Source organism: Ailuropoda melanoleuca, chromosome 2, assembly GCF_002007445.2.
Source record: "Ailuropoda melanoleuca isolate Jingjing chromosome 2, ASM200744v2, whole genome shotgun sequence".
Classification (NCBI taxonomy): Eukaryota; Metazoa; Chordata; class Mammalia; order Carnivora; family Ursidae; genus Ailuropoda; species Ailuropoda melanoleuca.
In genome coordinates this window covers 156,430,505-156,445,199 of record NC_048219.1, presented here as the reverse complement: position 1 = coordinate 156,445,199, position 14,695 = coordinate 156,430,505, and the positions used below count along the sequence as shown (strand labels likewise).

At 39.7% G+C, this 14,695-nt stretch overlaps 1 protein-coding gene and 1 long non-coding RNA gene across 3 annotated transcripts in view; one reads left to right on the top strand and one right to left on the bottom strand.

The window, feature by feature from the left end:
• The window catches only part of MFSD6 (major facilitator superfamily domain containing 6), a 53,701-nt gene extending 43,153 nt beyond the window's left edge, over positions 1-10,548 (bottom strand). For both annotated transcript variants that reach the window (XM_034654861.1, XM_034654863.1), the window contains exon 1: positions 8,968-10,548. In XM_034654861.1, the coding sequence (XP_034510752.1) occupies positions 8,968-10,514 (1,547 nt within the window). In that variant the 5' untranslated portion in view covers positions 10,515-10,548. The remainder of the gene's footprint in view (positions 1-8,967) is intronic.
• Positions 311-10,480, top strand: LOC117801111. The gene is made up of 3 exons (XR_004623530.1): positions 311-644; positions 9,552-9,688; positions 10,348-10,480. It is a non-coding gene; the product is annotated as an uncharacterized LOC117801111 (long non-coding RNA).
• Positions 10,549-14,695: the final 4,147 nt, after the last annotated feature.

The following is a 14,695-nucleotide window of genomic DNA, read 5'->3' as shown; positions in this document are numbered from 1 at the left end:
CATGTAATCTTAACAATGCTATGAAGTTAAATATAATTATTAACCCCACTTTATCAATGAGGAACCTAAAAGGCTTAACAACATTAACCTGCTGACTTATCTAAGGTCAGACATATGGTAAGTGTGGGATTTTAACCTAGATCAAATGTGCACGTGTGCATACACACACACGTGCTCCCTATAGGTAAACTGGCAAAAAGAAGAATAAAAAAAAAAACAGGATGGCTACCAGACTACCCAAAAATTCTACCAGGGCTTGAGAAAATGACTGAAGTCAAGACTAAACCAATGTGGTCCCATCTCCTTCTCATTCTAAATGGAATAAAATGTCGGGCCAACATGCCACAGATTCAGCCAAGGACCGTCCCTGCCACTCGGTCCATGAGGATTGCTCAGTGTGCTTAGCGGGCAGCGGCCACACACAGTAGCATGGTTCACAGGTATGGGACCGAGACAAATAACAGTTACTCTCGATGATGTCTGAACGTCAGTCTGTGGGGCAAGTTAACAAGTCACTGTTTGCTTACAGACTACTAATCAGCGATGCTGTTTTCAGCAGTGAAAGGATGAAGAAAAGATGCTTAAAACATCAGAAATAAGAATGGAGTGGTGTTCTTCCTTACAGCTGGAACAGCTTTGGAGAGGTATGCTATGAGGTAAACTAAGAAAATCTCCTTTCTTATCCACTCTTCAAAGTATCCTACACAATTATATAATTGCAGTCTGCCAAATATTTCCATGGATAAGTAGAAATACAGTTAGCCAGATTACTTAGATTTTTGACTTGTACAAAAACAAAGAAAAAGGCAGTAAATCTACACTGTCTGACTCAAGATAATTAAACAACTGGTGCAAACACCCATACTTAGACTCGCTGCGTATAATAAACTATGATCTTCGGGAATTCACCTGGCTTTTTGGTACCTTAATTTCTTTTTATATATAAAGAAATATAATTACTACCCAAGTCAGGGATGTTGGGCACTTTGATGTTAATTCCCAATAAGATACAATAAATTTGCACCCTATCTCATTTTAAAGAAACCTGAGGCCATGATACTTATGCAAGGTAGATTTTTAGTCATTTATATTTATGCTACTTAGGGGGAAATACATGGGCAATGTACATATCAGGGGCACAAATTCTCAGTGTTTGATATATTTGGATACAATATGTCTCTAAAATATATACAGCTACACACACACACACAATTCTTCTATATGAGGATATTTATATTAGATTCACTATAAATAGACAAGCTTTCAGCTATTTCCAACAACAACAAAAACTCTGCAGAGAATACATATATCCAGCACTGAAAATGGAAAATTATGAATATTTTTCCATATTTCCTTAAAAAAATAAAATATTACAGATAAAGTGGAGGTTCTCCTTCTCCTCTTTGTTCCCCATCCCAGTCCCCTCCTTTCTACATCCTGTCCAGAAAACTGGGGCTAATATGAATTTGAAATGTATTTTTTCTTCTCCAAATTTAAACTTCCTTCTGTACATATAGGTATACCCATAAAAATGTTATAACTTTTAAAATCCATTGTTAAAATGTACATAAATGTACCAAACTATGCCTCATTCTGAAACTTGCTTTTTTCCCCATTCAATGTATTTTAAGAGCTTTTCATGTTGACATATTGATCTAGTCCACTCCTTTTAACTTCTGCATAATCTTCCATCTTATAACTATACTATATTGAATATACTTATTCTCCATTTGATGGATATTTAGACTGTTTCTCTTTTCCACTGTTAGAAAGCTGCATTAGCAAGTAAACATCCATGTACATGTCTTTTTGCATGTAAGTTTTTCCAGATTGGTATATCGCTCACAATGCAATTTGCAGGCCATAGACAATGTCTAACTTGAGCCTACCCTGGACTGCAGCATTGTCTCCACACTGTTGTCTAGGTAATGAGTTTGTAGGAGCTGTCTTTACTCTTGTTGGTGCACGCTCTGACGAACATTCCATCAGCCTGTGAGATGGTGAAGGCGACTGCCTGCAACCACAAGTTATAGCTTATATGGAGTGAGTTCTGCTCTCTTTCATTCAGTGCCTCAGTCAACCAAAGGTAGAAAACAAACCAAATATGACACCAATAAATAAAAACCCTGGATTCACTTATACTACCTTGCAATAATGGCCTTTTGTTCTGAACTAGGAATGGCTCCATTATCAGTAATGCTGTTATTAACAAGTCAGCCTGGTAGCTATAATATGGTCACATATTTCTTTACAAAGTTGTTCTTTTCAAGGGACTATAAAAACCAAATTACTTTCTTTCAACTCTTGATCATAAATTCTTCTACTTTTGAGATTATACAGCTTACAATTTTTTAATGAGATCTGTATTTGCTTGAAATAGCTCTAAAAGGCTTTTCCTATAAAAATGGATATCAATGTCTTCGAAGGTAAAGTGGGAAGGGAATAGAAAAAATGGAAAGCTATCACATATAATTAATGACAGCAATAATTATAACCATTCTGTATGCCAGCTATTTACAGCTCCAAAAAATGGCACTAAGAAGTCTATAAATAATCTATAGTCATCATACAGAGGGGGGAGAAAAACTCAATTTGACCAAGATGTTTTGAGAAGAATGTAGTTTTGAAAATCACAAACATTTTCACTTTGCAACCTTAATAATCTGTATACTTATGATATCGTATTAAGCACCTGTGTTTTTATCATATTCAGTGGCCCTTATAGCAACATAATATATCTGAAGACTGACATAGTAGTAATAATTTTTAAAAATCAACTGAATGCCATTCACTGTGCTAAGCAGTTGCCATGTTTTATCTCATACGTCTTTATTAAAAAACCCCAAAAACTAAGAGGTGGGTACTAATAGTATCCCTATTTACAGATGACAGAACAGAGATGCAGAAACTTACATAACTTGTCCAATGCCACACAGTTCCAAATGGCAAAGCCGGGCTCTGAACCAGGCAACGTGACTTCAAGCCTCTGCTAGTAACCATTATGGAGCACTGCCTTTCATGAATAAGGGCAGGAAGAAACCTTCCCCTTGAGAAAGCAGCATTTCCTTTCTCTACTTTTCTTTCTTTCCCTTTCTGCTCCTTAGATTCCTTCTCCCTTTATTTTTGTCTCTCCCCTGTTTATGTCGTAGGTCCACTTTATAAACACTCATAGAGGGCTCCTGGCTCAGCTGATGGCATTGGAGGGGAGCTCAGAAAGTCATTTCCTTGATGTAGCAAGCAAGATGTAGAAAAAGGTTACAGTAAATACCGCACCACACACTTCCCCCAACACAAAACATTCTTAAGCATGAGAATACCTACTTTAAACAATAAAGCATAGACCAACATTTCAATAAGGTCAGAAATTTGGAATACAATCTTGAAGACAACTGTAATTGATTTTCCTCAGCCCATTTCTCTTCTTTGACCACAAAATTTCCGTGTTGATCTTATCTGTGTTCACAGTTTGAACTATCCCAAATCCGTATCCCCAATCCTAAACTTGGAGATACAATTTAAGCTTCAAGCATGTCAACTATCTGTTAGACATTTCCATCTAGATGTTCCAATTTCAAATTAAATAAACGCAATACTGAATTCAGATCACATTCTCCCAAATCCCCCAAATCGGTATCTCCTTCCTGAATTTCCTATTAGTTTTAGTGGAACCACCATACCCAAACTGGAAACATGGGGATCTCTACCTCATTTCCCACATCCAAACCATTCTGTCAATTTTGTCTCCCAAATCCATCCCTTCCCTCAGTTCCTGTTGGTGCCACTGCAGCTCAGGCCTGTATCACTTCTCCCTGTATCACCTCTTTCTGTATCACCTCTACCTTGGACTATTTTAAGAACCTTCTCAGTGGGTGCCCTGCTTCAAAGTTACCCACTGCGTTGCAAGTAAATGCAAATCTATGGTACTGCCCTGCTCTGAAACTTGCAAAGATTCCCTACTGCCTCGCGGATGAAGTTCATCCCAGCACCCACCTGGCCTTCAACCTGCCAGTCTTCTTAGCGCTAGTCCCTGCATCCCGTGAACCTGGCATTCTCTAAGCCTAAGTAACTGTTCAGCTAAACTCAACAAACATGCAGGGTTTTGATCTTTATTGATTGATTTTGAGAGAGAGAGGACTAGTGCATGGGGGTGGGGGAGGAGCAGTGGGAGAGAGGCAGATTGATCTTTAAGTAAGAGTAACATTTGCTCCTTTAGATAATGTATTACATAATTTCAAATTTACTGTGAAAATTAAGTCTTTAAAAATTTTTTTATTATGGTAAAAGTCATTTTTTTAAAAAAGAAATAGGATTCCTTGGGGCGCCTGGGTGGCTCAGTCAGTCAAGCATCTGACCCTTGATTTCAGCTCAGGTCATGATCTCAGAGTTGTATGATAGAGCCCCAGGTGGAGCTCCACACTGGGTATGAAGCCTGTTTAGGGATTCTCTCTCTCTGCCCCTCCCCCCACCCTGAAGAAAGATAATAATAATACTCCTTTAAGAAATAAGAAGAGAAAAAAATTTGCTTAAGGACCACATTCTTTTTGCTTTTTTATCAAGAACTGTGAGGACGAGCTGAGAAGCCCAGTCTGGTGGGAGAACTCAGGCAGCCTCTGTAAGGTCCCAGTTGGAAGGCTGCAGGGCTCAGGGCCCCCACGGTGGTGCAGCGGCTCTCAGAGAGGCTGCCTGACAGGGCGCAGAGATCTCCAGAGCTGAGGAGACAGACTGAGAGTCTGGGGAGCAGCGTGGAGACTACAGAGCGAAGGGCGGCACAGAGAGAGCCCCAGTGGCTGAGCACTGATCCGCCTCTGAGTAAAGTGCTGGAGGCTGGGAAAGAACCACCTGAAAGGACTGGCAGGAGCAGTGGACAAAACCCACCTAAGACACTGCCTGAGCTAAAAAAAAAAAAAAAAAAAAAAAAAAAGGAGAAGGAAATGCCCTGGATTTTTTCCCTTCTTCCCACCCTCAAGTCCTCCACTTGCACCTCTCACCAGCTTGGTGGTTATCAACCTTGGTCACGCGGTGGAATCAGCTGGGGAACTGTGGAATCAGCTTGGGGAACTTTAAAAAAGGTGAATGCCTGGGTTCAGCCTAGAGAGTCTTAAGTAATAGGTCTGAGTGCAGCCTGAGCAGTAGGAGTCTGAAAAAGCATTCCTGTGAAGTCTGCTGGTTGAGAACTACTGCAGGGGTGGGCCCAGGCAGAAGCCGGGAAACCAGGTCTTGGGGGAAGCTGCCCGCAGAAATCAGCACCCTGCCATGCACGGTGAGGACAGGATCTGAGAGCCAGCAGACCTAGAATCAGCTAATATGGCACGAAACCATGGTAAGAACAAGGCAGAGGAGAAGCAGCAAAATATAAGTAAATGAACAAGATTTCTCCAAATCCTTCAGTGGCAGGCAGCCTTCTCTGTGAAGCCTTCCCTGAACACCCCAACAGCAGAGTTTCTTCCTTCTTAAAATGCTGATTGCTGTTCCTCCAGTGACAAAATGTCAGGTCCTACCTCCCATGTGTCCTCAGCTGGTAGCCCAGTGTCTTGTTCTCTGTTCTTGGTCTTCCCACACCAGGAAAACCTGTTTTCCTCCTCTTGCTATTTGCGTCATATATTTCCTTCTTTCCCAAGCTGACTGGCTAGATCACTGGGATACTGAGCTACTATTAAGAAGTAATTAATGGCTAAAAATGGTTAATCTATTACCCCTTCCAGATAACATTTGCATGGCAAAACTGACCTTGAGTACAAGAATTTTAGGGCAAAGTCAAGTTGATTGAGTAGATTTTTGTGTCCCTTAAAATATAAATAAATTTCAATCAAATAACATAGGTGATGGCCTAATATTGGATAGTAATGATTTACAAATTTACAAATGATTAATTGTAATGCATATTGATCACAACCCTACTCATGGCTGTTAAAACATTCAGCAGGATAAATATACCCTTAAGATACATTTACATTTCTAGTTAAAGAAGTCTAGTTATCACCTCTACATAAATTTGCCTAGAAATATACTTGCTCTAAATTCCACAGTCTTGTGATTTCACATCAAAAGAAATTTACCTTTTGAGGGGAAATATTAAGCATTATCCTACTTGCCTGAGAAAGCTACTTTCCAGAGAAGGACAAAATCCAATATCAAAACCAGAAATCATTTACTCTGTGTGTGTGTATGTAGTTAGACTGATAGTTTATTCACCGAAAGACTGGGCCCCAACTGTGTAACTGTTAAAATACTAAGTACTTCAAAATTGGACATGCTATTTTAAAAAATTGTTTTCTGGCATGAATTTTTATTCACTATGAATCCATATAAAAAAGTTTTGGCAAATCCACTTCTGACCAATTAGGATATTTACAATTTTTATGGCAGTACTGACTCTTGAAAACAAACTCCCAATAAGACAGTCACAGAATACTGAAAAAACATACATGCATACATTAGAGCCACAGACAGATCCCTCCTTATGATCCTATAAGGAAAACATAGAAGACTATCAATCATGGAAAGATAATTTCTCTTTTCCAACTATTTAATATATGATAGTCTTCTAGTGAGACTATCACTAGATAGTCTATCACTAGAACTGTCCTCATCGCACTCTCAAACCCCCTAGATCTCAACCACCACCACCTGACTGGGCTCCCCAAATTCTTACCAAAAGAAACACATCTGTTTTGCTTGAATAGTGGGCTTACTCACAATCCAACTAACAGAATCTTTTAAAAGTGGTTAAGACAATATGCTTAATGGACAGAATTAAAATCCAAAAGAGATAAATGACCACAAATTGATGGAATCCCAGTAGACTCCAGGGACAGCAGTGTGACCGCAAGAACCTTTTTCTTCCATCACATCATTAAATAAGAAAAGGAAGATATTTTCTGTACAGAAAACCAGAAAATTAAGGTAGAGTGAGCTGTAGGTTTTTGTTTTTTTAAGATTTTATTTATTTGAGAGAGAGAACACAAGCAAGGGGAAAGGGCACAGTTGCTGAGCAGAGAGCCCAACAACAGGCCTCGATCCCAGGACCCTGAGATCATGACCTGAGCCAAAGGCAGACACCTAACCAACTGAGTCACCCAGGTGCCCCTGAGCTGTAGGTTTTTAAGTAATGAGTAACTAATAATGCTCAGGGAAAAAACAAAAAACAAAAAACCAAACAAGTATAAGCTTCATGGTTTACTACCAAAAGTAATAGTAAAACTGCTAGGATTTTATCATGAAAATATACACCTCAGACAAAAGGCAAAGACAGAAAAGAAACTCTTTTCCACGTGAGAAGAGCCTAACAATTTCTTTGAAAACAGAATGCATACTCATACTCTATGCAGAGTCAATATTTAATTAATGCTAGTGACTGATGAAACCATAACATCCGGGAACTCTGCTCGCTTGTAAGAGCTAATGGAGTACCTTTCTGGGAATAAATGACTGTGATTGTAAAGATGTTTATTTGAGGGACCCCTGGGTGGCTCAGTCAGTTAAGAGTCCACCTTCAGCTTAGATCATGATCTCAGGGCCCTGGGATTGAGTCCTGTTATCCCTCTGCCTGCTGCTCCCCCTGCTTGTGTGCTCTGTCTCTCTGACAAATAAATAAATAAAATATATTTTTTTAAATGATGCTTAGTTGAGGAGAGAAGCCCCTCATACACTCAAACCGAAAAGTGTCTAAATGCATCATGGTCAATCCACAAAGTTCAGAGAATGTAAACATGACCTGGACAGAGTTAAAGGACATTCCAAGTCCTTAACATTACAAGACTCTTTTCAAATTGGTCCCACTGAATGTGCCTTGGGGACCCTGTGGGTCTGGGAACCATCTACACAATGCTTGACTTTGTTTAGTGACAACAAAGGGGTCAAAGATTTGAGAAACAAAAGCAGCAGGACACAGCCTCCCAAAGCAAAACCAACCAAACAAGAAAAAAATATTCACAATTGTTTGGGGAAAAGAATGATTCGAGGCTGAAGCTTTAAATTAAATCAAACTATTTAAGTTATTAATTAATTAAAATCTTCAGTTAATAGGAAAGGGAAAAAGATCACTGTTTCTTAAATCTTGTCAGTATCTATTTCTCCTTTTTAATTTCTCAGAGACAGACTTAACAATTACCACACACAAATGCACATGCTTGCTTTCTTTCAGTTACAGCAATTTCAAATTTTAGGGAGAGATGTGCCATACTGTTCTCTAAGGTAAGGATGCTTGAATGTAGCTGGCTCTTCATGTTAGATGCAACAACAGAGCAGGAAGACTTATAAAAAGCAAGGTACTGTTCAGTCAACTTCAAACATTAATGGTGAGAAATATTACATAAGAAACACTAGACATTTATCGAGTTTTTTAACTAAAAAGATTACATGGGAAATTTAGGTAAAAGGAAGATTTTTAAATGTCCCAGGTCTTCATGGCAGACAACAATGCAGAGATGGCTGTAATAATCAGAAAAAAATCATGTAAGAATCTCCTCCATATAATACCATGGATTAGCTATTATGGTGGGTTACAGCCTCATTAAATATAATGGACATCTTCATCGACCACGTGTTCGAGCTTTATCTGTGTCAACGAGGGGCCGAGAGTAACCGAAGGCTGAAAGAACCTAATCCACTTTATCCACTTAAACCCTTCCTCACAAATGCGTAGGCCCAGTGGACCCTTCAAAGTCCACAGAAGAGTCTAGTTCCCTAAATTTGTGCTCCTATACCTGAAAACATTTACTGCAAGAGCCTCTTAGCGTACAGACAGGAAGCAGCATTTTTTGTTGGTTTTAGATAAGCCAAGTAGGTTCATTACTTCCTTCCTTTTGTTTCTATTTTAAGGAGGAAGAGCAACAGAAAGCCCCATTCCCATTCCAACCCCACCCCCAACACAAATGACAATTTCCTTACATGTGCTAAAAGGAGCTGTAAATTATAAAAAGATGAGATTCAATTGCTGAGGGGCAGCAATAGTAAGCATGCTCTTACCTGATGTGGCCAATCAATTCGATAAGCTTGTGACTAAAAAAATAAGCTGTCAGCTCAGACACATGACTCAGGACTGAACAGACCCCAAAGAGGGTTGTAGTTCCATTCAAGTCTTCCAAATGCCAGTAGAGAAAAGTGAACACAAAGCCGTATCCAAACCCCATAAACCATGCCACGAACAACACGGAGCCATACTGCACACTGCAGAGCAGTCTGATTAAGTCCCAAAAGTTGAAGGCCTGTGAGTGGCTCACGGTGGTTGGTGTCTCCTCAGAGGACTCTGTGGAGCTGTTCCTCTCCACTTGAGGGATCTCCACCTCTTTTCCTTCATTTTCATTGTTTTTGAAATGGTTGTAGCGGAACCGGAACTGAGTGGCAACGATCAAAGCCATGGTCATGAGAACTCCAAAGACAATGAAGACGATCTGGTAGTTCCGATACTCAGGGGGTTTACACCCCTTTCCATCGATGAGCACTTCTATGTGAGTGTAGTCAATCCCGATGCCCACAGACAGCATTGCCAGGCCCCAGCCCAGGGAGCCCCACATCCGCTGCAATCCATAGCGATCTCTGTGTTTTCCCAGATACTGGAGTGTTACTGTGTCCACAATGGTGACAGAAGAGGCACTGAAAAATTCTCCTATTATGACGACTACCAGGATCACCAGGAATATAGCCTCAACTTCTTGTTGATCGTAAACAAGAGTGACTCGATCAGAAGGTAAAGATTTGGTGGTAGTGACAATAGCGGTGCTTGTTTCTCTGGTTATGTTTCCTGGGAAGGCAGGAGTTGCTGTGCTTGGACTCAAGGTAAAGTCCATAATATGGTCAGTAATTTCATCTGTCTGAGGTTGCAGAGTGGGCGCACTGGTCTTGTTTGGAGCTGTCGAAAAGATGACAGTTTCTGTGACATTGGGCCCTGTTTCTAATATCACTGGCCAGGTGGAAGGGAGCAGGCTCCTTTTCTCACGCATTCTTGGTGATGTGGGAATGGAAGAGTTGGTTGGCGGGATAGTTAACAGGTGACTTGAATTAGTGGGACGAGATGTTGGGGGAATCTTTGGTACACATCTCAAGGTAGCGGGTTTGACAAATCCGATGCCCAGGTTGAATAAAACCCAACACAAAAGAGAAAAGAGGAGGACAATTTTGCCTTTTTTAAAGCGATCTGCAACTACACCCCAAAAGGGGGCACTGCAGAATTCGATGAAGTATCGGATACCTACTAGCAATCCACTCTGACTGGGTGACATGCCCAGCTGTTTATAATACACAGGCAAAAGTGGGTAAAGAGAGCCATATGCAGAGTAAAAGAAAAAATAGAAGACCTTGGATATCAGAAGATCATTGTTTATTTTGACACAATGTTTCTCTATCCAGTCTATTTCCTCCTCAGGAATAGCTGCTGTCTCTGTGGAGGTGGGTGTTTCATTGGAAGGTGGTTCTGGTTCCCTGGAAATACCATTAAAGGGATCAGCAAGCACATACTTTCTCTTCTGTTCCTCTTCATCATCAGTTAAGATGGCGACTTTATCGTCTGACGCCATGGCTCACCACCACCATCAGAAAGGTTATGACCTTCAGAATCGTGACTGTTGATCTGTAAAGTAAAATTTAAAAGGTGGTTTAGTATGAAAATAATATCTAAACCCAGAGTTTCATCTTGCAAGAAGATGAGGAGTTTCAAACTACACCTAAAAATAGTAATTGTGAGAGAGAATTCTCCCATTCATCACTTGCAGCCATACAATACTAAAAAAGAAATATAGCTTTCAAAGAACCAAATACTCTTTGTGGCCACTGACTGACTAATTGCATGTTCTAATGGCAGGTTTATAGCTCAGGTTCATTCTCAGATCTTTTCATTGATTCCTGGAGAAATTGTACAAATGATAGGGATTATGTCTAAACCAAATATAGGGAATGGAAAATAAATACTATTTACAGTTTCTTGGTTTTACTTTTCAAACAAATCCATTGCATGTTTGAAGGTAGAACTTTTAGAAAATGAAGGTAGCTAAAACTGTTCAGTTTCTATAGAAAAATAGAAATAAGCTTTTAACCACAACCACAAATGTGATAGAAAGAGGGAGTCAACTGCACATTTGCAGCTGGAGTTGGTCACAACAGCCACGACAAAGATATCCTGGTAAAGAAATAGTCTTTAGGTTGTATATATTCCATATGTTTCTCCAGATGTGCTTTTACGGATTGAAGTTTTAAGAAAACGTCAGAAAAAAAATAGCAGATACCATTTATTGAGTGCTTACTCTGTGCCAAGCAACACTTAAAGATCTTTAAATGTGTGAATTCATATTTATCACAATATCCCTATCATCTTCTCCATGTTACAGAAGAGAAAAATGAGGCACGGTGAGCTTCAATAACTCAGAAGTGGCAGAGTGAGGGTCCGAACCCTAATATCATGGCTTTAAGCTGCACACTCTAATGCACCACAATAAACTGCCAAATGCTACATTCTGGATAATAAAATACTATTAAACCTTTTTATAAGACAGGGTGCTTCATATGAAAGATAAGCAATACATCAGTGGCATAAATTTATAGGAACTGTGCCACATCCCATCAGAATTTCCCTTTCTTCCATTATACAGATAATTAAAGAGTCCGAAGGTCTTGCTTGCGTCAAGAGTTGTCAAGCTGCAATCAATATATTCTGTTGTAGGAGGCATATACGTTAAATACATAGTAGAGAGGAATAACTTCACTTGCTACCCCTTAGAATAGATCTTGCTCTCCCTTTTTCCCAAAAGGAAGACTAACTTGTTGAAAATCTTCCAGAATCAGGCTTGCAAACATTTAAAAAAGAGATGCTAGGCAGACAGTGGAAACACCATGTAATAAGACCTGCGTAATAAGTCAATTGATCTTTTACCCCCTGAAGCCAGGTGTCAATGTAGCTGTAAGTTTTAAAAATGTTCATGTGTTTATTTTTAGATTTAAGCAATCTTTTTATTTGAGGTAAAATTCACACAACATAAAATTAACCATTTTAAGTAAACAATTCAGTGGAATTTAGTGCATTCACAATGTTGTGCAACCCCCAACTCTATCTAGTTCCCAAGTCATGTTTTCCTTCACGTGAAAGGAAAACCTGTCTTCCCCACAAACCATCAAGGAAAAGCAAAATCCTATCTTTTGCTGTGCAGCTGGTTTTTCTCAACATTCTAGACTTATGTTTCTTCCATCATCAGTGCCTTCACCAATCCAGGTCAGCAGCTCCAATTCCATCTCATCACCTGAAGAACAATAATTCTCCTTTGGACTTATTTTCTAAATTAATTTCATTTCTGAGCTCAAACTTAAAAGAAATATTTGTTGTTTTTAAAGTGTATAAAAGTTATATGACAATTCTGGGTGAAGATGGCAGACTGAGCACATCCAACTTCCATCCCTAAACTCCACTAAAATGACCATATACACACACACACATTTTTAAAGTCATAATCCAAGCTAGAAGAATTAAAGAGCTCATAAATGGAGCAATAAAATAAGATTCTGGAAGCCAGAATTAGACAACTGGTAAATAACTTAGTGGATCTCAGAAAACTGAAACCTTGGTTGACGGTGGGGAAAGCCAGTAATAGAATTTATTACTCCGAATCCTTCAAAGTCTCATGGGTTGGCCATATGAGGTTGAAGTGCAAGTAAGAGTGTGTGTGTGTGTGTGTGTGTGTGTGTAGAGGCGGGAAGAGGTGAGTGTGTGGGAGGCTGCTGCTAATGGAAAGTCTGAATTCCAACTAAGAACACTCAATCCCCTTCATTCCACATAGCTAACCAGACAACTAGAGGCTTTTTCCCTCTGGAAAGAAGAAAACAGAGGTTCTGCTGCCGTACAGAAACAGCTGGAGTTGAGAGTAGGGGTACCATACTGAAAAAAGGGCATTAATGAACATTTACATCCTGATTCCAAGCCTTAGCCCTGCCCCGAACCCCCATCCCACTTCCCTCACAAGGTTTCCAGAAGCTGGCAAGGCTATCATCCTCCATGCAGGAAACTGGAAGTTTCTTCTCTGAGGATCCTGACACTGAAGCCTCCCTAACTAAACAACCCACCAAATCACTCTACATGGAAGTTCAGAGTAATCAAGCCCTGTCACTAAATATGAACAGTCATCCAGAATTGTAAGACATTTGAAGAAAGTACCTTACGTGAAAGTTAGAACCAAAACAAACAGAAAAAAAAAATCAACATGGAGAAAACAGGAGCTATGTGAGGAGGAAAATATTTACTAAATATATTATTTTCAGAAGTAAGAAAAGAAATGCAACTATGAGACAAAAATAAGATAATACATATTTTTTTAAGAAGAAGGAGGATGAAGGGAAATAAAAGGAATGCTTGAATGAAAAAGTTAAGGAAATTTTTTGTGGAAAAATAGCATAAATGATGAAGGGATGAGGTTGCTGGTAGGAACGAAAATCGGTACACTACTTTGATAACTGTTTGGGAACAGCTGTCAAACCTGAAGGTACACCTGATGACAGCTCCTTGATATGTACTAAATAGTAATGTATTCACCAAATGACATCTACAAAAATGTTCACAGCAGAACAGTTTTAATAGCTCAAAACTGGGAACAACCTATCTATAGCAGAATAAATAAACTGTTATATTCATATAATGAAATACTGTACAGCAGTAAAAAAGAACAATTACAGTTTCATACAATGACAAAGATGAATCTTACAAACATAATATGGACTGAGAAAAGCAGCAGAAGAGCGCATCCCGTATGATTCCATTTATATAGAGTTACAAAAGCAAGCAAAACTAATTTATGGTATTAAAAGTCAGGGTAGACTTTTGCTTCCAAAGAGATTAAGTAGACACAGGTCTCCCTACTGCTCCTGCTAAGTACAACTAAAAATCTCGGACATTACATATAAAGCAAATACAGAAGACTCTGAAAGGTAGACAGAAGAAGATGAACCAGCTAGGACCCTGGTACCCAAAGAACAACATAGGGATGAATGGGGCTAAAGAACTTGGAAAGACCAGTGAGTGCAAACCAAACAAACAAACAAACACAAAAGAAACCCAAAAACAACAGCAAACAACAACAACAACAAAAACCAGAACAAAAAACCCACAAAGCCCTCTCTGGCTAAAGGATGAGGAAAAATGCAGCCTAGAAAAACAGAAAACTTTAGATGATAACTGCTCTACTCCAGCCAAATACTACAGAGTGGGGTTTGGGGTTGTGGGGTAATGTGTCCTGACTCCCACCCCCACCAGCAAAGGCTACAGGGGGAGCATAGACTTCCACACTCACCAGGCTATAACAGCACCCCAACCCCTAAACTGAGGTAGTATCAGAGAATGCCAAGTAGGGAGCTGGACTTTCATCACTGCTAGGTGGTAATGAGGCCATGTCCCCAAGACATCATTAGTGGAGAACACTGGGGGATCCTGGACTTACAAACCCACCCGGGGTGGTGTGAGGAGGGCCTAATAGAAACTCATGACTTTTACCACCACCTAGCACTAACAAGATTCCTCTCCCCGCCCCCACTGTGGTGTCAGTGGAAAACACATAAGCATCTGACTCTGCATCTCAGCTCAGGTCTTGACCTCAGGGTCATGAATTCAAGCCTTGCATTGGGCCCAAGGAATAATAATGAGGCACTCCTATTTCTTCTAGCCAGGGAAGTATCAGTGGATACCTAATGGTGAGCCAGAACACCCATCTCTACTTCACAGTAA